Source organism: Lagenorhynchus albirostris, chromosome 3 (assembly GCF_949774975.1).
Source record: "Lagenorhynchus albirostris chromosome 3, mLagAlb1.1, whole genome shotgun sequence".
Lineage (NCBI taxonomy): Eukaryota > Metazoa > Chordata > Mammalia > Artiodactyla > Delphinidae > Lagenorhynchus > Lagenorhynchus albirostris.
In genome coordinates, this window is record NC_083097.1 from 158,684,455 (window position 1) to 158,711,085 (window position 26,631).

A 26,631-nucleotide genomic window follows, 5' to 3' on the forward strand; every position below is an offset into this window, starting at 1 on the left:
TGGCACTGCGTTTTTGCATTATTTCTTTGTTTTGTGATTGTTTTCCCCGCAGTGCTCTGACAGCAGGATTTTCAGAGAGGATTTGAGTACTGCCTTGAGTTGTGTCTTCTTATCTCCCATCTGCTATGATAGCCTCCCCAACCCCTCCTAGAAGCAGTCACCAAATTGATATGAAACCACAGTTTTTCTGATTGTAGACCTGACATGTGATCATTACCAAAAAACTGGAAAACGTAAACCAGGAGGGCAAAAGCTCACTCATGATCTGTCACTCAGACCATCACTGTAAGCATATTTGCTGTTCAATTCTAGTCAGTGTGCTCATTCTATAAGAAGTCTTGGAAGGTCCCTCGCCAGCGCAGCACTTTGTCCAACTCCTTGCATGCCTGCCTCTCCAGCAATAGTGGACAGCTCTTCTTTTGCATGGGAGCAATTTACAAAAAGCAAAACTCTTTCTTGGCCCACAAACCCTCATTCAAAAATGGTGACAACTTTTGAGTCCCACAGGAAAAAGCTAACTATGTTCTTTTACAACTTAGATTTCCTACTTTACTGTTTTGATCGGGGTCAGCAAACTTTTACTAGGTCAGATGGAAAGTACTTTAGGCTTTGCAGGCCAGATGGTCTCTGTCACAAAGACTCAACTCTGCCATTATAGAGTGAAAGCAGCCACAGACCATATGTACACAAATGGGTGTGGCTATGTTTCAATAAAACTTTATGTGCAGGCACGGGAGGAAGTTCAGATTTGGCTTGAAGTCTGTAGTTTGCCAACGCTTGTCGAGATTTTTGCCAGACTTTGTGTTAATTCTCAGCCCAGTCATGGTCGAGAAGCAGTCACACAGAGCTGCATTCTCATCTTTTCTTCTGCAATGAATGAATGAGGTCAATGAATGAAGATGGTGTGGCTGATGGGGTGGGGGTGGGGGCAGGCACAGGGAATGGGCCTGCCCCATCATAGGGGTTACCACACAGAGCAATTCCAACCCTTGGGGTCACTGCACAATGTCCAGACACGTTTTTGGTTGGGGGAATGCTACTGGCATCTGGTGAATGAAGGTCAGGGATGATGCTCAACATCCCTCAATGTGCAGGATGGGGACTTCCCTGGTGGGGCAGGGGTTAAGACTCTGCACTCCCAATGCAGGGGGCCCAGGTTCGATCCCTGGTTAGGGAACTAGATCCCACATGCATGCTGCAACTAAGAGTTCGCATGCAGCAACTAAGGAGCCCACGTGCCACAACTAAGACCTGGCGCAACCAAATAAATAAAAAAATAAAATAAAATAAAATGTGCAGGATGGCTTCCACTGCAAAAAAATGATCTGGCTGCAAACATCAACAGTGCTGAGGTTGAGACACCATAACTTGAACATGAGCATGGCAATTTAGAAAGCCTGTTTGCTTGAATTCCATGTATGAATTTCTTGTGGAAATGTGATACATGCAGATGAGAAAATACTTGACCAGAGGAACACAAAATGCAACAAGAATCACATGCAAGCATCCCTCTAACCTCAGGGTCCCCAGTACCCCCACCCTGGACACAGCTTCTCTCAACACATTTTTGTTTATCTTTCCAGATTTTTAGAAATTTTAACACAAATTGTTCCACACCCTACACATTATCTTGACCAGTTTTCATTTAAAAAATCACGGCAATCTTTCCATGTGATTCATCTTCACAATGAATAGTTTTTTCTTAAATAGTTTTAAGTTTAGTTCCTAACATGACAGAGTGTATTTTACATACCATCTGTTCATTCTGCAGCCCTCTGGAGCCCTTGCTTAATTGAAGCATGTGGTATACCACTGCCCATTTTAGACGGTGGGTGGCATAATTTCACAATTGTTAATAGAGGCCAAAAGATGAAGGGAACTACAGGGAAGACGAATAGTCTAAAAGCTGCTGGAGAAAGAAGAAAAAAGAGCAGAGGGAAAAACAAGCATATGGCAGATTATCAGACACTTATATCCTGAATATAGGGCAACAGGAGGGTTTGGCCTAAGTGCTAGAAGTTTGGACTGTCATTGGTGGAGATGAGGGAGGCTGCAGGAGGGTTGTGTATGTGTGCATGCGTGTGCTTATCATATTAAAGTGTACCATTCGGTGGTGTATTTTTTCCTGGGTCTGTCATAACAAATTAACACAAACTTGGAGGCTTAAAACTATGGAAATTTATTCTAACCATTCTGGTGGCCAGAAAACTAAAATCAAGGTGTGGGCAGGGATGGTTCCTTCTGGAGGCTCTAAGGGAGAATCCTTCCCATGCCTCTCTCCTAGCTTCTGGTGGCTGCTGGCAATCCTTGGCCTTCCTCGGCTTGTAGCTACACGGCTCCAATCTCTGCCTCTGTCATCGCATGGCCTTCTTTTCTCTGTGTCTTATACCTGTTTTCCCTGATCTTTTCTTATAAGGTCACCTGTGATTGGACTTAGGGCCCACTGCCAATCCAAGATGACCTCACCTTGAGATCCTTGTGTTAATTACATCTGCAAAAATCCTTCTTCCAAATTCAATCTCATTCTGAGGTTCCAGATGGATGTATATTCTGGGGGCCACAATTTGACCCACTACAAGTGGTTTTTAATATATTCAGGGTTGTGCAACCAATACCTCTATCTAGTTCCAGAATATTTCATCACCCTACAGGAAACCCCACACCAATTAGCAGTCACTCCCATTCCTCTCTTCCCCCAGCCGCTGGCAACCACTGATCTGCTTTTTGTCTCCATGGATTTGCCTATTCTGGACATTTCACGTAAATGAAATCATAAAACACTTGGCCTTTTATGTCTGGCTTCTTCATTCAGCATGTTTTCCAGGTTTATCCATGTTGTAGCATGAATCAGAGTTTCACTCTTTCTTATGACTATGTAATATTCCATTGCATAGATGCACTACATTCTGTTCTTCCATTCACCCACTGATGGACATTTGGGTTGTTTCCACCTTTTGGCAATTGTGAATAGTGCTGCTATAAGCATTGGTACTCAAGTATCTATTTGAGTCTCTGGGTTCAATTTTTTTAAGGTCCATACCTAGGAGTGAAATGGCTGAATCAGATGGTAATTCTACGTTTAACGTTTTGAGGAACCGTCACATTTCCACAGAGGCAGGACCACTGCCCATGCTTCTGACACCTATTCCAAACTGGAGGGTTCCCAAAACCATCTCAGGTGGTTTTGAGATGGTTAATTAATAATTAACCAATAGTTAATTATTGGTTAGTTAATAATTATTGGTTAACCAATAGTTAGCTATCGGTTAATAATTAACTGATAGTTAATTATTGGTTAATCAATAGTTAATCAATAATTCACTAGAAGGACTCACAGAACTCATTGGAAGCTGTTATACTCACGGTTACAGTTTATTACAGTGGTAAGATACAACTAAAACCAACCCAAGAAAGAGATGCATGGGGCAGGGTCCAGGAGGGGTCCAAACATGGGGCTTCCAGTTGCTCTCTCCCTGGAGACTCACAAATGGCAATTCCCCCTCCCAGCCACACTGTGTGACAACACACACCAATTGTTAACTAGGGAATCTCACCCAAGCCTCAGTACTCAGAGTTTTTGTTGGGGCATGGTCATGTACAGCTGCATGGCTGACTTTCAGTCTCCAGTCTCTTCCAAAGGCAATACTCAAGCCCCCCATGGCCTGAAGTCCTCATGCACACAGATACTCCTATCCAGCAGAACATTCCAGGGGCCTAGAAGTCACCTCCTAAGAGCTGACAGCAAAGGCCCAATTTCTCTTAGGCAAGGTTAGTTCTTCACCATACACATGGATTGAAGAGTTTCTTCTGCTATTGTTTTCTCTCCTGTCTTCCTGGATTATGAATAATTACTCTCCCCCCATTGTTTACCTTTTTTTTTATTGTGGTAAGAAATACAGAAAATGTACCGTAGTAATCATTTCTAAGCATACAGGTCACTGGTGTTAAGAATATTCACATGGGTGTGCAACCACCAGCACCATCTTGCAAAACTGAGACTTTTTCAGACTTTTCATCTTGCAAAACTGAGACTCTGTCCCCATTAAACACTAACTCAGAAACCACCACACAACTGAGGTCAGAGAAGGTGGGATTTGTTAGAATGGCCCTGGTTCATGGAAACATGGGGGTTGGGAAGAGAAAGGATGAAAGTTGGGGGGGGTTGAGGAACCTTGGATTCTTGGGTGAACATCAGCTTAGCTGCCATCAGTTAAAGATAAAATTTACCGTTGAAATGTAGAGCTGGATCCAACTCCACTGGTGCTTAGGGAAATGCAAACAAACAAGAAAAATGGTGAAGTCTAACCTCTGGCTATTGTTATGAGCAGTAGCTCTAATGAAAGTAAAGAGAATGTTGGGTCACACCTTCCTGCCAGAGCAAGGTCAGATTTCTATAGATCTGAGCTTTGGCCACCAGCCCACGAAGGGAAAAGTTATGTGGGGACAACAGAGTGCCTCTTAGGCCTCTGGTCACCGGGAAGGTAATCCACATGACATGCGGGCGGGCGAACCAAGAAACTACTGATAGTGGATGGGGTGTAGCGTCAGAAAGTTGCTTGTAGATGGGAACTGGTAGATGTCAACGGAGGAATGCTCCTTGGGAACCAGGAAGACTGCCAGGGCCCACGTGGTGTAGACAGAAGCCCAAGCGTGGGCTGGACCGATCCTCTGTGCCATAGCCCCGAGTGGAGTGTAGATCGCAGCTACAGCAAAACCGCGTAGGCGTCCCCCAAGGATGGCCACTGGGACTTTGGACTGGATGGGGAATTTCCATTTGAGGGCCAGCTCTGAACTTGCTGTGGGTTATTGAACAGAACTGCCCTGTGACTAAAGGACATGAAATCATCTTGAAAGTGAAATACAGTTTACCCTTGAACAACACGGGGTTAGGGGCTGTGCAGTCGAAAATCTGCGTAGAACTTATAGTCTGCCCTCCGTAGCCGCAGTTACACATCGCGGATTCAACCAACCACGGATCGTGTCGTGCTACAGTATTTACTACTGAAAAAAATCCATGTATAAGTGGACCGGCAATTCAAACCCACAGTGTGCAAGGGTCAGCTGGATTCATGATGTCTGTGAGGTTCTGAGGCTCAGGACCAGCTCTTTGGAATAAGCTGGGACAACACGCACCTTCCACTGCCCCTTACAGAGAAACCAAGGCTCAACTGCAAAACAGTTTTATTTGTTAAATTATCAAACGGGATTATCTTACAAAACAATAACTATATGGCTAGGCTAAGTGTATAAAGTGCTCAAGTTTCCAGAACATCCTATGTGGGTCACTGCAGGTCCACCCCCTCTCCCCACCCCAAACAAGGGGCACAGGACGTGCTTCCTTCCCCATGGTGTGCAGGAAGGTCCCCACTCCGGTTGGGGACACAGCCTGCGTGTGGATTCAGGGCTCGTCGTGGCCCGAAAGGAGCAGGCTCCTTAGCTCTCCCTGAGTTTCCCCACCAGTGGCCTCCTCAGGATTGAAATACCACTGGCTGGTGGCCTTGGGGCCCTGGGCCTTTTCCCAGGCCTCCTGGTTGATTAAGGCTGCCTCTTTACTCGCCTCGGCGGAGAGTTCCAGAACCTGGGTAAAGCTCCTGTGGAAACAAGACGATGATGAAAGCTTTTCACCCTCTGTGCCCGAGCACCTTCGCAGCTGCCATGTCGGGGGGCGGGGGCGGGGGGAGGTTCAGGGTGACCCTCCTCGGGCTCGTGGGAAAGCGGCGGTGAATAAGTTTTGTCTGAACAGAACTCAAACAGGGAAGCCCTGAGAGCAGGACCAGGCAGGTGTGAAAGAAAAGAGTTGTTTACTCGACAACTATTTAGGGAGCATCAACACTTGACAGGAACCATCCTAAAAGCGGGAGGCAGAGCCATGAACGGGGAGCTCCCCCAGCAACCACACAAGATAAACGGCAGTGGGGAGATCAGCACAGAACGAGTGTGCTTCCCCGTTCCCTCCCGTGACCCCGGCCATCTAGAACACTTTGGCGTGTCTGATTCCATCCCGGGGCACAGAGTGATGAGGGAGATGCCACAGCAGGTGGCGTTTATCGTGAGTACCTTCAAACCTCTCAGGCACCTCGGGAAGTACCTTTGGCAGCGTAAGGGAGAAGAAAGCTAGATTCTTTTTTGGAAGAGGTGGAAGAAAGCCTCATGGTTAGAAATGTCCTGGAGGAGAGACAGAAGGGGACCGGGTGGCTTTCGGGGGCTGGACATAGGCTGAGTGGACCTGGGCACTGGTTACACAAGGGTGCCCAGTAGTGAAAGCCACTGAGCTGTACCGTTACAATCTGTGGCTTTTCTATATGTACTTATACATCAATAAGAAGTTCCTGGGAATTCCCTGGCGGTCCAGTGGTTAGAACTCTCTGCTTTCACTGCCGTGGCCTGGGTTTGATCCCTGGCTGGGGAACTAAGACCTCACGAGCCACACAGAGCGTCAAAAAACTATCTGAGGGCCCCTGAACTGCTGTGTTACTCCAAGGAAGTGAGCGCCCCTTTCTATTTTGGCTGCTCAAGAACGAGCACAGGAGTTTTGGTTGGGTTGAAGGCATCTTGCCGATTCCCCTCTCCCTGCCTCGCTGGACCCTCGTACCCTCAGCCCCTGCAAACACCAGAGCTGCCCACCCTCCAGAACACAGCACACCTTCCACAGGGCAGCCGCCAACAGCCCATCTCTGCCCGACGAGGAGATGCGGGGAGAGGGGTACTACCTTTTTTTAAAAATATTTTCTGTAATACCTTTGGAGCTCCAGATCCTTCTTTTGGGTCATTTCCTTGAGTTCCCTCAGCAGGTCCAAGGCCTTCGCGTTTTCTTCTGAGCTGCTGATGCCAAGTTCTCCCAGCAGATGGCATGTGGTCGTCAATTCCCCCTGCAACTTGTCTGGAGGGGAAAAGGCGTTGTCAGTCATGGTTTCAAGGTGCCCCAAGCAATGGATGCATGAGCTGGCTGGCTGACTGTATTTTTCTCCTTTTGCTGGAATGTTCTCATGTTATGCAGGAATCGTGATGAGCTCAAAGGCAGAAAGGGTCGTGAAGGAAGATATTCGTGCACTGGTACTGCCTCTGTGCCCCTTTGCCTGAGATCACGGGGCTCTGAGATGGCGGGCCATGCGTGTCTGCCATCTAGGCAGTCATCGGAACATACCTGGAATGGTGCACTGGTGTCCTCAACAGAAGCAAATCCAAAAGACAGAGAAGATCTGGTCTAGGAGTAACTTAAGAACAAACCCATGGTTCCCACTCCCGGTTCCCAGCACTTCTGCCCCCAACGCCCCCCAAGCAGAGAGCCGCCTGCAACAGCGCTGGGTCCCCCCTGCTCTAACAAAGCCAGCATCTCTCCGAGTCCAGCACATGTCCCAGCTGTAAATTATAACACTTGGGGAACCTTATAAGCGTTCTTACAAACACATATCTTCTTTGCCAGGGGACTGAACTGTGTCCTCCCAAAAAGACATGTTCAGGTCCTAATCTCAAGTACCTGTGAAGGTGACCTAACTGGAAATGAGGTTTTTGTAGATGTAATGGAGTTAGAATGAGGTCATTAGGGAGGGGCCTAATCCAATAACTGGTGTCCTTCTAAGAAAAGGGCAGTTTAGACACAGAGGCGCTCAGAAACAAGGCCATGTGAAGACAGAGGCAGCAGCACAACACTGTAAATCAACTATACTGCAATAAAAATTTTAAAAAATCAAAAAACAATACCAAAATAAAATAAAGCTTGGTGACTTCCCTGGTGGTCCAGTGGTTAAGAATGCTCCTTCCAATGAAGGGGACGCAGATTCGATCCCTGGATCCCACGTGCCGCGGGGCAACTAAGCCCGCACGCCACAGCTACGGAGCACACAAGCCACGACTAGAGAGCTACAACTACAGAGCCCCCCCACTCTGGAGCCTGCACGCCGCAATGAAGAGCCCACGCGCTGCTACGAAAAGATCTCATGTGCCACAACTAAGACCCGATGCAGCCAAAAATAAATAAATAAATATTTTTTAAAATCTTAATAAAAAAAAAAAAAACAGAGTCAGAGTCTGAAGGAATGCTCCATGAGCCAAGATTGCCAGAACACTAAAAGCCAGGGGATGCATTCTCCCCTAGAGCCTCCAGAAGAAGCCAACCCCAATGACACCTTGATTTCGGACTTCTAGTCCCCTAAACTGGGAGGGAATAAATTTCTGTTGTTTTAGGACACCTGATTTGTGGTATTTTGTTACAGAAGCTCTAGGAAACTCAAACAGTCCCCAATCCCAACTCCTGGCAACTATCTAGGGCATTTATCAGAGATGGAGACCAAGAGATATAGACGTGCAGTTGGTTGCCATAATTATAAAATTAGAAACCCAGACACAGATGATGGTTCAACATGGCTCATTTTTCAAGGTCCCGTTTCATACATATACTATTTCACGTTGGAAAAGGCTTGATTTTACATCAGTAAAATCAAGCTAAACACGTCCAGGTGGCTCATGAGAACTTTGCTTAGAAATAACCAAACTCTACGTCATATGATCCAGCAATCCCAATCCTGGGCATATATCTGGACAAAACTATAATTCAAAAAGATATATGCACCCCTATCTTCATAGCAGCACTATTTACAATAGCCAAGACACGGAAGCAACCTAAATGTCCACGGACAGATGAATGGATAAAGAAGGTGTGGTATGTATATACAATGGAATACTACTCAGCCATAAGAAAGAATGAAATAATGCCATTTGCAGCTACAGAGATGGACCTAGAGATTATCATAGTAAGTGCGGTAAGCCGGACAAAGACAAGTATCATATGACATCACTTATATGTGGAATCTAAAATATAACATAAATGAACTTATCTACGAAACAGAAACAGACTCACAGACGCAGAGAACAGACCTGTGGTTGCCAAGGGGCAGCGGGGAGGATGGAGTGGGAGGCTGGGGTTAGCAGACGCAAACTAGTATCTATAGATGGATAAACAACAAGGACCCACTATATAGCACAAGGAACGATATTCAATATCTTGTGATAAACCATAATGGAAAAGAATACAAAAAAAAAGAGAATGTCTATATGTGTATAACTAAGTCACTTTGCAATACAGCAGAAACTACCACAACATTGTATTGATAAATCAACTATACTTCAGAGAAAGAAAGGGAGGAAGGGAGGGTGGGGTACGGGAGACAGGGAGGGAGGGAGGGAGGGAGGGAGGACCAAACTGTAGGGCAGCTGAAAACTTGTTTGGGGAAGATACTTGTTCTAAAGAGAATTTTAGGATAGAGGATGGCACTCCACACTTGCCACCTTCTTCAAGTGAAGTATTAGGTGGGAACGCTATACAGGAAAGGGACCCTCTCAGCTCTGCTTAGAAGGCAGGACAGGGTTGGGGTCGGTGGCCCTGTTGTTCCCCAGCCACCAAAGCACCTTTGTAGAGACTGCAGGCTCCCCAGGACGCCTTTCAGCAGGACGGGAAATCACTGCGGGGGTCCTACAGACCTAGGTTCAAATCCCAACACAGTCCTTACTCAGGGCATGACCCCACACAAACCGCAGCCTTGCTGGCCCCCTGCGTCTTCTGCCATTTGATGGGGTACGCGCCGTCTACCTGAGAGGAGGCCTATGACCTGACACGAACGGATAAAGGTGCCCAGGACACGGGAGATGCCAGCATGCACTGGGAGGTTCGTCCCACCCCTTGCCGGGCAGTTGCCCCGTTTCCTACCTAAGAAGCACTGCCCGTCTCCGTCCAGGTGGACCGATCTCACGGGCAGTTCATGCCTCGTGGTGTCCAGGGCCGTCGCAAATGTCTTGTATCGTTCCTTAAAGCAGCTGGCTATGGCCTCACAGGGGCTCAGCATCTCGATCTGCAGGCAGAAGGGGAAGGAGCCTGTGGGACGAGGCCCTGCACTCACCTCGCCAGAAGTTTACCAGATGGCACCTGTGAGGTTAAGACACAGCACTGTTCTGCCAGGTCTCCCAGAGAAACTTCCAAGGGTGCAGTGGGCTCTCCCCTCACTCCCAGGTGCCCCGAAGATGGCCCGGCCAGTAGCAAGGTGGCCTGGGTCTCCTCACCAGGAACATGTGTCCGCCTTCCAGCTTGTTCCAGGGCTGGGCCCTCCTGCTTCAGAGCACTGAGCTGACATGCCTGCCCCCCACCAAGGCCATGCCCGGCAACCCCTTTTCCCTTGTACACGCCGTCTGGGGGTTGTAAGGATTCATTTGTTTGACTGTCTTTCCCTTCCCTTCTATTGTGAGTTCCACGAGGATAGGGACCCTGTTCTCAGCTCAGGGCCGGGCTGCTGGGCACACTCATGTGTACATGCTGGGTGTTACGGGCTGAATTGTGTCCCCACAAATTCCTCTGTTGACATCCCAACCCCCAGCACCTCAGAATGTGACCTGATTTGGAGACTTTACAGAGGTAATTCAGTTAAGGTGGGGTCATTAAGTTGGGCCTTGATCAGTAATGACAGGTGTCCTTACAAAAGGGGGAAATGTGGAGACAGACACTCGGAGAGAGCCAGGTGGCGAGACACAGGGAGAAGATGCCATCGACAAGCCAAGGAGAGAAGCTGGGACACATCCTTCTCTCGTGGCCCTCGTCAGGAACCAACCCTGCAGACACCTTGATCTCCGACTTACAGCCTCCAGAACTGAGAGAGAATACATGTCAATTGTCTAAGCCGCTGCGCACTCTGTGTGGTCCTTTGTTATGGCGGCCCCAGGATACATCCTTACTGGGTGAGGAGCCCCATTCCCTGATCAGCCCTTTCTAGGTTCCCACGATTCGTTGTGACCTTCCCTAGCATGGACACTCCCGTCCCAGCACTGACCACACAGCACCAAGCCCAAGTCTCCCACCAGCACCCTGGCCCAAATGGGCAGGTCTGGAGTACATCTGTGTCACTGGGCACAAGTCTCAGGATACAAGTCACCAGAATACATGCCCATGTGTATTGAAGGGACAGAGACCTCTTGCTGGTTGGTTCTGACATTACCGCCTTGTCCTCTGATAAACCGTCACGTAGCAACACCCAGTGGTGTCAAAAGCCGGGCACAGAGTCAGAGCCAGGCGAGGAGCGACGCTCACAATAAAGGCTCCCTCCAACCACCCCCCCACCACCCCCGTGGGACAATGCTGCCAGGATGCGCCTCTTGGAGGCTGCGGTCACCGCTGACCTGCGCGTCCAGGACGTCTGCCAGCTCCCGCTTCCTCTGACAGAGAAGAAATTGGCGCTTCAGCTCGTGAGCTTTTTTCTGGAGCTTCTCCTTCTCTTTGCACATTATTAATAAATTCTTTTCTGCCTTTTCTTCGAATGCAGCAAGACCAGTTTCCATCTGGGAAATGCAAAACAAAAGCTCAGGCCAGAGGCGACCTCACCTCCGCGGCTGATGGTGGCCGCCCTTCCACCCACGACACGCGTGCAGGAGGCTCCGTCCTCACCTTCAAGGTCAGCAGAGTCAGGAGTAGTGTTTGGGATTCCATCATTTCCATCGCTTCGGAGAGATCCTTCAGGAGAAGCAAAAGACACTGCTGGTTCCCCGTGAACTGGTATAAAGCCAGCTCTCTTTCCGGAGAGGGGCAGAATCCTAACCTGTCTGTACTTTTTTTCAATCAGTAATTCAACAGTTCTAGACTGTGTATCGACTCGTTTCTATTTGCTCATTTAGTCTTTCGAGTCCTCTGTGAAAAGGAAGGTGGTTTGGTCCCTTCCTGCAAGCTGGGCTGTCAAGCTGAAGGGCACCCACCAACTTGTTGCCTTGCCAGAACCCGGACTTGGGGTTCCCACCTGGGTGAGACCACAGCCTGGCCGCCCTCCCTGCCGTGAACAGGGCCTGGCCCAGTGCCTTCCCTAGCGTGGCACTGGCAAACAAGGCCTCAATCTCATTTTTCACAGGATCCTGCATTTGTATCCCCTCCTGTACATGTAGCTGGGGAAACTGAAACTGCAAATCCTCTAAGGATGGGTAAGGTTTTTGTTCTAAAAGGCACAGCTGGCTTGTTTATTCTTGGAGTCCCCGGGTTTCGAGGGGCACGTGGCACAGGGCAGATTTAGCCAACCTGCTATAGTGGCTTCCCTCTCATTTCAGAGACTTACTGGGCTCTTTTTCCTCAAGGCAGAAAATGATGATGACTCAGCTTTCTTTGACATTGTTTTTTCTAACTGTGGAGTCTTTCGGACCACGCTTTTGTCTAAGATCAAGAAAAGCGTTTTATCCATAATTTGAAAAGATACATGCACCCCGGTGTTCACAGCAGCATTATTTACAATACCCAAGACATGGAAGCAACCTAAATGTCCATCAACAGATGAACGGATAAAGATGATGTGGTATATATACACAGCCATATAAAAGAATGAAATAATGCCATTTGCAGCAACATGGATGGACCTAGAGATTATCATACTAAGTGAAATAAGCGAGACAGAGAAAGACAAATATCATATGATATCACTTATATGTGGAATCTTAAAAAAAAGATACAAATGAACTTATACAAAACAGAAACAGACCTACAGACATTGAAAACAAACACTTATGGTTACCAAAGGGGAGGGGGGGGATAAATTAGGAGGTTGGGGTTAACACATACATACTACTGTATATAAAATAGATAACCAACAAGGACCTACTGTATAGCACAGGGAACTATACTCATATAGGTTATTTTGTAATAACCTATAAGGGAAAAGAATCTGAAAAAGAATAGATATATATATGTATAACTGAATCAATTTGCTGTACACCTGAAACTAATACAACATTGTAAATCAACTATGCTTCAATTTAAAAAAAGTTTTTAAGGTGAGAAGAGCATATTTTGGGAGCCCTCAGACATGCATTGCAACCCCCAGCTGGGGAAAGGACAGGTACAGCCAATGACTTACCATTAATGGCCGAGAGATCCAGGTCAGGTGGGGCAGTGCCATGCCCTTCCAGCAAGGTAGACTGCAGGTCACCTTTGCCAGTTCCACTGCTGTCTGTGCGCCCAATGAGAATCCCCAGAAGTCAGCACAGTCAGCAAGATACTCTATACTTAAGGCCGGGAGCAGCTAACTTTTCTGTACAATATCACCTGCTTCCAAAAACTCAGTTTCTTACAAGGGAGCAGTAGAGAAGGCTGAAAAACCTTTGGAAATTCCCACCCATCAACTTGAATATACTTTAAAGTAGAACTAGAAAAGAGATGCAGTCTTTATAACTGAAAGATACAAATAAGCCTTTCTGCTTAGTTTAAGTACAAGATGCTGTGTACAAATGAACTTATTTACAAAAAAGAAACAGACCCAGAGACATAGAAAACAAATTTATGGTTACCAAAGGGGAAGGGGGGGGAAAATTAGGAGTTTGGGATTAACATATACACACCAATATGTATAAAACAGATAAACAAGGACCTACTGTATAGCATAGGGAACTCTACTCAATGTTTTGTAATAACCCATAAGGGAAAAGAATCTGAAAAATATATATGTGTGTGTGTGTGAGTGTGTGTGTGTATAAAATATATATATATGTATGTATAACTGAACCACTCTGTTGTATACCTGAAACTAACACAACACTGTAAATCAACTATACTTCAAATAAAAAATAAAAGATGCTGTGTTCAGGGTATAAGAATCTAATAACACATGATATACTTGTTCTGCCCTCTGCTCTTTTTTTTTTTTTTTTTTTGCAGTACGCAGGCCTCTCACTGCTATGGCCTCTCCCGCCTGTGGGCTCCGGATGCGCAGGCCCAGCGGCCATGGCTCACGGGCCCAGCCGCTCCGCGGCATGTGGGATCCTCCTGGACCGGGGCACGAACCCGCGTCCCCTGCATCGGCAGGCGGATTCTCAATCACTGCGCCACCAGGGAAGTCCTGAGAACCCTGATTTTTAAATGTGGCAGGCCCAGTTTTTGACCCCTCTGGCCATGGCAGCTTTCCCAGCTTCACACATGGCCTTCAACCCAACTGCATGAGAAAAGACTAGAAGGCCGGCTCCAGCTCCATGTGCTTGCTTCTCAATCGTGCCTGGGTCAAGGAACAGCACAATTTCTGACAAACATCCAAGCCAAGATCAGCGAGCTCTAGCATGCAGGCCAGATCCGGCCCACTTCCTGTGTTTGTAAATAACTGGGACACAGACACGCCCACTTGTGTACACACTGTCTGTGGCTGCTTTCACGCTGCGATAAGGCAGAGTTAAGTTTCTATGACAGAGACCCCCTGGCCTGCGAAGCCTAAAATACTAACCACTGGCTCAGAAAAGTTTTGCTGACCCTTGATCTGAACAATAAGCAGGAAATCTAACCTGTAAAAGAACATACTTAGTATTCCACTATGGAACGCAAAGCTGTCACCATTCTGAATGAGGGTTTGCAGGCCGAGAAACAATTTCGCTTTCTGTGACTCGCTCTTATGCAAAAGAAGAGCTGCCCACCACTGCTGGTGAAGCAGGCACCGGAGGAGGTGGGTGAACTACTACTCTGGAGAGGAGCCTTCCCAGACTTCTAGAATGAGCACACTGACTAGGACCAAAGAGCAAATATACCAACAGCAATGGTCTGAGTGGTAGATCATAAGTGAGTTTCCGCCCTTCTGGGCTACATTCTCCAATTTTGTTTAATAACAAACGCATATCATGTCTACAACCAGAAAAACTGAAAGTTTTTCATATCACTTTGGTGAAAGCTTCTAGTAGAAGGGGTATGGGGAGACCATTATGAGGAAGACCCAACCCAAGGTAGTGAGAGGCAGGAAAATGAGGTCTCATACCCTCTCTGAAATTCCTGCTCTCAGAACTCTGGTGGGGAAACAGTCACATGATCAGGGAACTGGTGCCCCAGGGGAGTACCATGATGGCAATGTGGCTCTTCTCTGGGGTCATATAGAAAGGAAATGACTCCCCCCCATTCCCCTGCCAACCCCCTTCAGATCTTCATATGCCCCAAATCTGTCTTTATGCTGAAACTCTCTGCCAAGCTCCTTTTCCTTGTACTTTCCAGAAAGGAAAGGGCGTCTTAAACTTGCATACTTAAAACAAAATTCACCACCACGCTCATCACTTCCTAAGCCTCAGTGCTGTTTCACCCTCCTTCCATCTTTACGTACCTTTGCTCTTCTGGAGTGGGTTGGGTTTTCTTCCACCTTCAGGCATCTTCCCACTGGCCTTTAATGCATCTGCTGCAGGAGGCTGTTAGGGGAATATATGACATTCAGGGGACAAGACACTTTCCTTCCACGAGAAGGGGCCCCTCTGCAGTTTGCAAGGTCTGCATCTGCTCTTACCTTGAGGCAAGGGATAGATTCAAGGAGTTCTGACATTTAATTGCATACATACAGGATGAACTAATTTTGTCAGAAGGATACCCTCACATGCGTAGAACATAGGAAACCACCAAAATGTTTGCTGGTGACGATCTCTGACATGGCAGATTACAGATGACTGATTTTCTGCATAATTTTTAGTACTGGCCAGTTTAGGAAAGAGAACATATTACTCCGGTTGTCAGAAAAAACAAAGCTTTTGGACAGGTATTAATCTTCAAAACTTATTTAAAAAGCAAGCAGTGCATGGAGCTAGCAAGCCATTATAACAATATAAAAGCAAAAAGAGGGAATTCCCTGGTGGTCCAGTAGTTAGGACTCGGCACTTTCACTGCCAAGGCCCAGGTTCAATCCCCGGTCAGCGAATTATGATCCCACCACAAGCCACGTGGCGCGGCCAAAAAATAAAATTAAAAAAAGCAAAAAAAGAGACCTTATAAAGAATGAGAATATTTTGATGTACAGACACCACTCCTATTCAACCTCCCATTGGAAGTCTAGGAATAAGAAATAAAAGGCAAACAGGTTACAAAAGAAGAAATAAAACTCTCTTCTTGCAGACATGACTCTTCACATAGAAAATCTCAAAACATACTAAAAAACACTACTAAAACTAACATGTTTAGCAAGGTTGCAGGATACAGGGTCAACATAAAAAGATATTTCTAGCAATGAACAACTTTGGAAATTGAGATTAAAAGACAGCACCATGGGACTTCCCTGGTGGTCCAGTGGATAAGACTCTGAGCTCCCAATGCAGGGGACCCAGGTTCGATCCCTGGTCGGGGAACTAGATCCCACACACGTGCCGCAACTAAGAGTTCACATGCCGCAACTATGAGTTCGCATGCCGCACCTAAGAAGTCTGCATGCCACAAGTAAGAAATCTGCAGCCACAACTAAAAGTCCACATGCCACAACTAAAGATCTCACGTGCCACACGAAGATCCTGCATGCCGCAACTAGGACCTGGAGCAGCCTAAATAAATAAATATTAAAAAAAAAAAAAAGACAGTACCATGTAAAAGCTCTGAGCAAAGAAAAAAATTTTGTAACCCTGTGCGGTGATGGATGTTAACTAGACTTACTGTGATGATCATTTTGCAATATTTGCAAAGATTGAATCATTATGTTGTACCTCTAAAACTAGTATTGGGACTTCCCTGGTGGTATAGTGGTTAAGAATCCACCTGCCAATGCAGGGGACATGGGTTTGATCCCTGGTCTGGGAAGATCCCGCATGCTGCAGAGCAACTAAGCCCATGTGCCACAACTACTGAGCCTGTGCTCTAGAGCCCGTGAGCCACAACTACTGAAGCCCGAGTGCCTAGAGCCAGTGCTCAGTAACAAGAGAAGCCACCGCAATGAGAAGCTCAAGCACCACATCGGAGTGTAGCCCACACTCCCCACAACTAGAGAAAGCCTGCACACAGCAACGAAGACCCAATGCAGCCAAAAATTAAAAATAAATAAATAAAATTAAAACTAATATAATGTTATATGTGAATTATTTCTAAACAAACAAATAAAATTTCTTCAAGAAAGAAAGAAAGAAAAGACAAGATAGTACCTTGCATAATAGCACTAAAAAAACACCAAATACTTAGGTGTAAACCTAAGAAAACATGGGGAAGGTCTGTATGCTGGAAATTACAAAAACACTGATGAAAAAAATCTAAGACCAAATAAAGGGAGAGGTATACCATGTTCATGGATTGAAAGACTTGGGTGTTTTTAGGATGTTATTCTCCCTGAGCTAATGCATAGATTCAATACAATTAAAATCCCCGAAGTTTTGGTAGGAAATGGCAAGCTAAGGCTAAAATTCATATGGAAAGGCAAAGGAACTAGAAAAGTCAGTTTGGGAAAAGAACAGAGTGGGAAAATTCACACAACCCAATTTTAAGACTTACTATAATACAAAGCTAAAGTAACCTGGGCAGTATGGAAATGGACTAAAGATAGACATGTAGAACAATGGAAAAGAATAGAGTCCAGAAATGATGCATACATATATAGTCAATTGCTTTCCAACAGAGGTGATGAGACAATACAACAGGGAAAGGAAAGTCATTTCAACAAATGGTGTTGGAACAAGAGGACATCCACACACTTAAAAACGAACTTTAATTCCATCATCACACCAGATACAAAAATTAATTCAAAATGGACCACAGACCTAAACTCATATAGAAGAGAACATGGGAGAAAATCTTTATGGTCTTGGGTAAGGCAAAGATTTCTTAGAGAAGAAACCAAAAGCACATTTCATAAAAGCAGAAATCGATAAATTGGACCTCATCAAAATCGAGAACTTCTGCTCCTCACCAGACACTTAAGAGAATGGAAAGCCAAGCCACACACTGGGAGAAAATATTTGCAAATCACCATAAAGAGTTGGTATCTAAGATATTGAAAGAGCCCTCAAAACTCAATAATGAGAAAACAAACAACCTCATTTTTTTTTTAATGTGCAAAAGATTTGAAAGGACATATCACCAAAGATATAGGACTGGCCAATAAGCACATGAAAAGACGCTCAATATCATTAGTTGTTATGGAAATGCAGTTTAAAACCACAGTGAGATACCACTTCATACCCACCAGAATGGTTTCAGTCCTAAAGTACTGACTCTTCTCTGTGGCTCATAGGAATGTAAAAAGGGGCAGCCACTTTGGATACCAGCTGGGCAGTTACTAACAAAGTCAAACAGACATTTACCCTACAATTCCCCTCCTGGGAGAAATGAAAACACATCCACACAGAATTCTGCACAGGAATGTTTAAGGTGGCTTTATTCATAATTGCCAAAATCGGGAAACAAACCAAATGTCCTTTGCCAGGGAGTGGCTGTGCACACTGTGGTCCATCCGTACAGTGGAATATTCTTCAGCCATCAGAAGGAACTAGCACTAACTATAAAAGGCAACGACAGGGACGGAGGGACCTTTATATGAAAGCAACCAGACTGCAAGAGTCTGCATCCTGGGTGGCACCTTTTAAGTGAGCCTACTGCAAAGGCAAAGCTACAGGGACAGAAAACACATCATGGTTGCCTGGGGTGGGGAGGGGCTGGTTCCATGGGAGCACAAGGGGACTTTGGAGTGGGGGGCGGTGGTGACAGAGTGTTCTCTATCTTGACTGTGATGGGTCTGTGACTGGATGTGTTTTTCAAAACTCAGAGCACTGTACGCTGAAGAGTGACACTTCCTCTATGTAAATTACACCTTAATTTAAAAGATGAAAAAAAAAGAAAACGGAGAAGCTCTTAAAGATCTAAAATACTAGAACATGCAAACACATGGGGGTGCTGTAACCAAGTTTGCCAGGCAACGTTAAAATTATGAAGTGTGGACTAGTATTCTCCGTTGAAAATCATTTCAATACTGTAAACCACGGACTCTGGGTAAGGATGTGTCAATGTAGGTTCATCGATTGTAAATATGCCCCACTCTGCGGCGGGATGTTGACAACAGGGAAGCTACGCATGTGAGGGGGCGGGCAGGGGTGTGTATGAGAAATCTCTGTACTTTCCACTCAATTTTGCTTTGAACCTAAAACTGCTCTAAAAAAATAAAGTCCATTAAAAAACAAAGTCACTCCAAGAAGCATATCAGTTTGCATAAAGGTATCCTTTTTCTTCAAGCCAAATCTTAAGCCACATTAACCTGCCATTCACCCTACCAGAGTAAAAGAAAGGCAGCAGAAATTAATATTTAACTAAACTTTATCATAAACAAAGATTTGGAAAATGGAATAACACAACCTTCACCACACTATCCGTCCATACACACTGAAACAAAATAGGTCATTGGGTAATCTAATGATTATTTTCATTAAACATCACACAAAGCAGGTTCCCAAGATGTTAAGTGTTTCATGCCATCATTTTCAATGGTTTCATGGTTTTTGTGTGGTGGCTAGTTCACCGAACTCTTCCTGTAACACTGGGTGATTCAGCCATGTCTTTTTTCCCCTAAAACCCTTTCTCTAAAACCCTACGGGTATTTTTTTACAATACAGGCCAAGGCTGGGTAACCACGTGCCAGGCATTAGACAGAACTGTTTCAGGACAGAATCCAGAAAGGAATTACCGGGTTGAGAGACAGGAATAATTTTATGATTCACCAGAGATCATGGCTCTGCAAAAGAGATTCTCAAAGTGACCAGCCACACATGACAGAGATTCCTGCCTTGGCACGAAGGGCATGACAGCCCCAAAGGCAAATGGACCAAGCCCCCAAAATGCTTCTTTCAGGACCAGGCTGTGCCTGGCCGGTGTGACTTGTCTCAGAATTCCAAGTTCGTCAGAACTCTGTTCAGAACTGTTTCAAACGTACATTGTATGTTACCTTTTTGGTGGTTTTCTTCTCATACTGCAAGTACCGGGACTCAACCACTCTTCCACCTGTGGGGGACACACTGTTGGTTTATAATAAAACTATGACATGGACTGTGAGGACCCACCATGCACCTAGGATGCCCGCCCCCCACCCCAAGAGCCGGGTGCTATCAGCCCTCCCCGCTCAGCCTCAAGCATGTATGGGACACCTACTGTATGCAAGAACATATATGGAGGGAGTTCCTTGGTGGTGCAGCGGTTAAGAATCCACCTTCCAATGCAGGGGACACAGGTTCGATCCCTCGTCCGGGAAGATCCCACATGCCGCAGAGCAACTAAGCCCATGCACCACAACTACTGAGCCTGTGCTCTAGAGCCCACGAGCAACAACTACTGAGCCCTTGTGCCACAACTACTGAAGCCCGCACACCTAGAGCCCGTGCTCCACAACAAGAGGAGCCACCGCAATGAGAAGCCCACGCACTGCAACGAAGAGTAGCCCCTGCTCGCCACAACTAGAGAAAGCTCGCGCACAGCAACAAAGACCCAGCACAGCCAGAAATAAATTAAAATAAGTAAATAATAAATTCTCTTTTAAAAGCTTTTTAAAAAGAACATATATGGAACACCTACTGTATGCAAGAACATTTATAGGATACCTGCTGTATACAAGCACCAGGGCTAGAAGCGGAGACACAGAGACCCACAGGAGCTACGATCAAGGAAGATCAGAAATATGTGCCAAAGTTCAAAACAGAAAGTGGACTCAGGGGCAGGGCAGGGAAAGGAAGAAAGATCTTCCAAAGATGGCCACCTGCTCTCCTCCTCTTCCCTCCCCAACTCACTCCCTGTGGTCATGACCCCAACTGCCCTTCCCCCACAAGCCCATCTATGACCCACTCATGGTACTGCCTTTCACATCCCCCACCCCCCTCACCTAGCTCAGGACCACTCTCCTGAGACACCCTAGGCACTGACGCTCTTCTCGGACACGGCTGTATCCCTTGGTGACAGCCCAGCCCCAGGTGCCCTTCCATCCTGATCCTGGGGCGCTGAAGGTGTGTGAAGGAGACACATGTGTCCCCCCAACCTCCAGGGGCTCTCGCTGCAGCCCCTGTGATCATCCACAGTCCTCTGTTCTGATCCCCCAACCCCTCTCCCAGACCCTCCCGCCCACTTCCTACACCGGGCCATCCCTCTGGTCAGCTGGTAACCTGTTTCCTACTTCATTGGGAAGACAAAAGCAGCCCCAGGAGATCCTCCCACCTGGGCATCTAGCTGCCTCCCAACCTCAGAGCCATATCCTGGGCCCCCCATGTGGAGCGACCTCTGTGCTTTGGGGTAAAACCAACCTCCCAACTCTGGGTGCTAGAGCCCAGCCCTCACTCCGTTAGGAAACTGCCCTGGCAACCCCTCTCCCCCTGCCCCACCCTGTATCACCCCACTTCCTCTCTCCAATGGTCACACTGTTCATCCCCCCTCCCCTCGCCTCCCCCATTTCTCTGCTCCCCTTTGCCATGGAGGATCCTCTTCTTCTCCTCTCTCCTTCCCTTGAATCCCCCCCCACACCCCAGCCTGGCTCTCACAGTTACCACGGCACCAAAGAAACTCCTTTCATCCAGACCACGGAGATCTCCCTGCTCTGATGCCCACCCGCCCCTTCTCAGTCCTCGTTCTGAGCCAGCGGCAGCGTTGCACACAGTGCTCACTTGCACTCTCCTTTTTCTTTTTTTAATTTATTTAATTTATTTATTTTTGGCTGCACTGGGTCTTCGTTGCTGCATGCAGGCTTTCTCTAGTTGCGGCACGCAGGGGCCACTCCTCGCTGCGGTGCGTGGTCTTCTCATTGCAGCGGCTTCTCCTGTTGTGGAGCACAGGCTCTAGGCACACGGGCTCAGTAGTTGTGGGTCGTGGGCTCTAGAGCGCAGGCTCAGTAGTTGTGGCGCACGGGCTTAGTTGCTCTGTGGCATGTGGGCTCTTCCCGGACCAGGGCTTGAATCCGTGTCGACTGCATTGGCAGGTGGATTCTCACCCACTGCCACCAGGGAAGCCCTGCACCCTCCCTCTTGAGACACTCTGTCCTCCAGGCTGACTGGCCCTCTGGCAGCTGCAGCAGGCTGTCTTCGGGGTCCATTAGCTGGTGAAGGGTGAGTGCCTCCAGACACCTTGCAGGTCCCATGTCACCTGTTCCTCCAACCAGCAGGCACATGCCACCCCTGCCGCCTTCACGACTCTGCTCGGCCCAGCCCCTCCCTTAGGCCAGAAGCTACCCCCATCCTGCTGTTTTATCCACAGCAACTGTCACTGTCCAATACACCCTGTGTCTCCTTACGTCTCCTGATTCACCGCCTGTGTCCGGGGTGGCAAGCCCCCTGAGGGTAGGGATTCTTGTCTGTTTTGCTTGCTGCCACGTTCCACCACCTCGCAGGGAGGAGGTGCTCAGCAATGTGTCAGACGCATGAGTCTGCACTTTTCCTAGGTGCCCCCAGAGCTCAGGGGTCTCCCTTTTTACTAGAGAGAGTGATGTGGTCAGTGTCACCTGCCTTGACAGTTCAGTCCCAAGACTGGGATTTCAACCATATCACCTTCATGCCCGGATTTGCGTCTTTCTTTAGATGGGGTTGCAGCCGCAAGCTTGAGTGGAAAAGAGGTACAACCAACAGTTCACAGGCTGCCTGGAGCTGGACACGGAGGTGTTGGTTGCCCCGGGCGCGCCCCAGGCAGGGATGAGCCGTGCCTGCGGGGCAAGTGGCTCAGACGTTCAGGCAGGAGGCACCTAGGGCTTGAGGCCAGGACCAGGCGGGGTCCAGGGGAGAGAATCGAGCCCCACCTACAGTCTGCCACCGGATGTCCAGTGAAGGATTGGGGCGAAGGACACCCCCAGTTCCAAGGGGGGGAGACCATCCTGCATTGGGTCTTTCTAATACCATCAGCAAAGGGTAGGAAGGAGGCTCTGGGTTCCTTGCACAGTTGAAAAGCAGTTTCAAGTTTCTGGAAAACTAGAAGGCACCTGTTTGTTTTCAACAGTGGTGGATTTTCCACAGAAGCAATGTTACAATGAAGGATATAATTTGCGTCCAAGAACTAGACCCTGTGTAAATACAACAGATGTTACAGACCAGATCACCCAGCGATGCTGTGATGCTATATCATATAAACCTCCAGTCATTTGGAACCGGAATTCTGCTCCAAGTTCTCTGAGACCTGCACTAGTGCACAGGCATAAAAAAATACTTCATCATAACAGAGGCTTGAGATCCAACGCGGGAGATCCTTGCGTCTACAGCCCCAAACTGGGCACTGCCAAGAGTCAAGGGGGGCTGTTGACAGTGACCCCGGACGCACAGGTAGACATCGGATGTGTGGGCATCCCCAAGGGTCTGACGCGCTTACTGAGAAGAAACAGACTTTGATGTTTCCTAACGAATTCAGCTCACACTCTCCTCACCCACACTTCCAAGTGATGAGCCCTGGGTACAACCCGTGACCCCCATGGCCGGAAGGGCCCACTGCCCTAGATGACCCCCACCAGGTCCTGCCACACCCCTGGCTGCAGGGCTGGGTAACCAGACTTGGGGTCCCCAAAGGTGTGACTAGAAGCGGGTAAAGCCCCAGCTCCCCTGCTCTGGTCTGTTTTTCTCTTCTCCAAAAGCACTTACTGGGGGGGAAAGAAAAAATCACTTTTTATTCCAGTGGATTCCATTTCAAAAGGTAGATTCCAATTTTACTCACCTTGTATTCTTCTTCCTCTCGTCTTAGCACCGCTAGGAGTACTGGGACCCCCTGCAGAAGGCTTCCTAAAAGAGGAAAACGGGGGTCTTGTTAATGCAGTTGGATAGAAAGCTCAGGGAAGCCAGCCAGGAACCTGGGCTTCCTCGGAACAGCCCAGTCCCAGCACCCACCACCAATACCCATCTCTGCGAGGTGGGGCCACCTCCATGGCAGGAGGAAAACGGAGCCCCAGCCCCGTCACCTGGGGACAACACCTACGTGAGAAGAGCGAGCATTTTTGCCGAACTTCAAAGGTCTCGATCTCATTAATTCGTTGGGCGTTTGTGTGTCAGCTGTATACCACTGAGGATACAAGGTGAACAGCAGACAAAGCTCCTTCCCTGAGAGGGATGACCAGCATTTTCCCATCAGGCAAAGCGTGAAGAGCGAGCACTCCAGACAGGTAAAGGGGTGGGGATTGGGGGCGAGTGACAAAGAACCATTTGCTCAGGCACATGAGGAAGGATATTCCCAGACAGGGATCACCAAGACCAAGGGCACAGGCGCAGAGAAGAATGATGCAGAAATTGGAACTGATCAGCCCTATGGCTTAGCTGGAGAAGACTGAATTTGAGGAGGGGGTGAGGGATGATAGAAACATTCAGTCCCTAACAGCCTGGCAGACAGGAGGCACTTGATAAATATTTGTCAGACAAATAACTCAGGGGTGCTCACTTGAGGGCAATTCTGACCCCTAGGAGACATTTGGCGATGTGTGAAGACACCTGGGATTGTCACAACAGAGGGGGCTGCTATCGGCTCGGTGGGTAGAGACCAGGGATGCTGCTCAACACCCTACAAGGCACAGGACGGCCCCCATCACAGAGACGATCGCACCCCAGATGTCAACACTGTCAATGTTGGGGGACCCCTGGCATGGTGAAAGAGTGATCGGGAGCGTGGGACGGAAGTCTGCTGCAAAACTCCTGTCAAGAAATAACGAACCCTGGGGCTTCCCTGGTAGTGCAGTGGTTGGGAATCTGCCTGCCAATGCAAGGGACATGGACGGGTTTGAGCCCTGGTCCGGGAAGATCCCACACATCGCAGAGCAATGAAGCCCGTGCGCCACAACTAACTAAGCCTGCGCTCTAGAGCCCGTGAGCCACAACTACTGAAGCCCGCGCGCCTACAGCCCGTGCTCCGCAACAAGAGAAGCCACTGCAGTGAGAAGCCTGCGCACCGCAATGAAGAGTAGCCCCTGCTCGCCTCAACTAGAGAAAGCCCGCGCACAGCCACGAAGACCCAATGCAGCCAAAAGTAAATAAAAAAGAAATATTGACCCTGAATATTATTAAGTCCTAAAAAGGAATGAAGTACTGATAATGCTGAAACGAATTAATCTCAAAAATGTTATCAATGCTGAAACGAATTAATCTCAAAAATGTTATCCTGAGTCAAACAAGCCAGGCACTAAGGCCACGTGGTGTATGATTCCATGGATATGAAATGTCCAGAACAGGCAAATCCACAGAGACAGAAAGCAGACTGGTGGTTACCAGGAGCAGACTGAGGAGCATGAAGGATGGGGGGGACTGCAAATGGACACAGGGTTTCCTTCTGGGCTGATGAAAATGTTCTAGAACTAGGTAGAGGTGGTGATTGCACAACGTTGTGAATGTCTCAGTGCCATCGCATTGCTCGCTTTACAACGGTTCATTTGACGTGATGTGCATTTTGCCTCAATTTAAAAAAAGAATGAAGCCTGACATGATAGAGGAGAGGGTCCCATGAAGTAGGAATCACTGACTAGTCAGCCGGTGGGTGTGGGAGAGTCGGGGATGCCTCCCAGGTGTCCAGTCTGGGCGAGCGGGATGCCAGGCAGGGGTCTGGGTGCTGTAAATCCTGCTGTCGTCACAAGATGGGCTCCACTGGAGACAGCAGCGGTGGTCCCCTTGCTCAGCTCACTGCAGCCATCTTCTGTGTAGTGGGCTCTGGGGACTCCAACGTGAGACCCAGGCCATGCTGGGGGGCACCTCCAAGCCACAGTGGGGAGAGGCAACTTAACAAATGCTGGCTGGGTGCCAGCTGCTCTACTCCCTCATGGAATCCTCCCCACCCTACAAATACCTGACTGTTAGCCTGCTTTTATCTTTGTTTTCCAGACAAGGACCCAAGGTTTATACAGATCACCCCTGGGGAGTCTCAGAACTGGAAACAGACAGAGCAAGGATTCCCTCTGGGGTCTGAGCCAGGGCTCTGGAGCCAAACCAAATGGACTAAGGCCAAACCTGCAGGGACACGGGGTGGGGGAGGGGTGTCACTACATATATTCCAGCCTCAAGTACTTCCCCTGAACCTCGGAGAGGCTAACGTCAATCTCACAGTTAGGTCAAGGGGCTGTGGAGTAAACAAGTGATTTCAGATGGCCCACTACATTTTAATTCGCACAGGCACAATAAACATCGGCAGAATGAACAAAGCCCAGGAATCACGCCCGGCACCAGGTCATTGTTCGACGTCTCCCTTGGGCAAATGACCTTCCCTCCCTAAGCCTCCATCATCTCCTTTGTAAATGGGGAGAATAGAAAAAAGCGTGTGGGAGAATGAAAGGAGATACTTCAGTGGTCCAGCAGTTACCCACTACAAAGCGGTAATCGTAATAGCGACGGATCACACTTAGGGGCCAGACACTATTCTAAACGCTCTTAAGCCTCACACTAGGCCTACAAAACCGAACGGCGGCGTCAACAGTCCGGTTTCGCGACGGAGGAAAGCGAGGCACAGAGAGGTTAAGCCACTCGCCTGACATCGCCCCGGATCGAAACGGCTGACCAGGGACCCGAACTCGCTGTAAGGTCCTGAGCCCAAGCTCCCGAGCATGCGCAAGGCCGCATCCCACCTCCCAGAACTTGCGCATCCTCGGTGGTTCTTGGAGGAGTCAGATCCGGACTCACCCCAAGGACCCTCCCTCCCCAACTCTGCTGCCCCTCTGTCCCCAGCCCTCGACCAGGGCCCTCCAGCTGGCACCCATAAATCCAGACCCACGGTGCCTCGACTCACCCAGCACCACGCCCCGAGGTATCCGCCATTTTCCCGCCTTCAACTCAAAGGCCGGCTCTTCAAGTCGAAACCCCCCGCCCCCGCCCCGACCAGGCCATATTGCGAAGCTACAAGAGGGGTGGCCTTGGGCCGTGTAGAGCGTGGCTGTGGGCAGAGAGGGCGCCTCCTGCTCGCGCGTCTCTCTGTCCTCCCCTCACACTTGGTTTCGCCCAGCAGCG

The 26,631-nt window shown here is 48.1% G+C and overlaps 1 protein-coding gene across 5 annotated transcripts; it reads right to left on the minus strand.

Annotated features, from left to right (window-relative positions):
- Nucleotides 1-5,164: 5,164 nt before the first annotated feature.
- HAUS8 (HAUS augmin like complex subunit 8) lies at nt 5,165-26,587 on the minus strand. Of its 5 annotated transcripts, XM_060144670.1 has the most exons (12): nt 25,161-25,354; nt 23,375-23,439; nt 22,186-22,276; nt 19,641-19,708; nt 15,084-15,165; nt 12,873-12,965; nt 12,081-12,175; nt 11,426-11,491; nt 11,161-11,319; nt 9,704-9,845; nt 6,739-6,880; nt 5,165-5,591 (listed from the first exon to the last, which is right to left on the minus strand). In XM_060144670.1, the coding sequence occupies exons 3-12, from the start codon at nt 22,220-22,222 to the stop codon at nt 5,399-5,401; spliced, it is 1,077 nt and encodes a 358-aa protein (XP_060000653.1). In that variant the 5' UTR covers nt 22,223-22,276; nt 23,375-23,439; nt 25,161-25,354; the 3' UTR covers nt 5,165-5,398. The 5 variants fall into 5 exon arrangements, with proteins under 5 accessions (XP_060000653.1, XP_060000650.1, XP_060000651.1 ...); XM_060144667.1 differs by lacking the exons at nt 22,186-22,276; nt 25,161-25,354 and adding an exon at nt 26,414-26,587; XM_060144668.1 differs by lacking the exons at nt 22,186-22,276; nt 25,161-25,354 and adding an exon at nt 26,414-26,586 and having other exon boundaries at nt 19,653-19,708.
- Between the last annotated feature and the right edge of the window lie 44 nt (nt 26,588-26,631).

Coding starts and splice junctions, on each gene's coding strand:
- HAUS8 (XM_060144667.1), bottom strand. CDS start 26,442: ATGGCGGATACCTCGGGGCGTGGTGCTGG. Junction 15,166..19,640: donor CCAAAAAGGTAACATACAAT/GTACGTTTGAAA, acceptor TTCCCCTAACAG/CCTCCTGCAGCAGATGCATT. Junction 9,846..11,160: donor CAGACGTCCTGGACGCGCAG/GTCAGCGGTGAC, acceptor TTCTGCCTGCAG/ATCGAGATGCTGAGCCCCTG.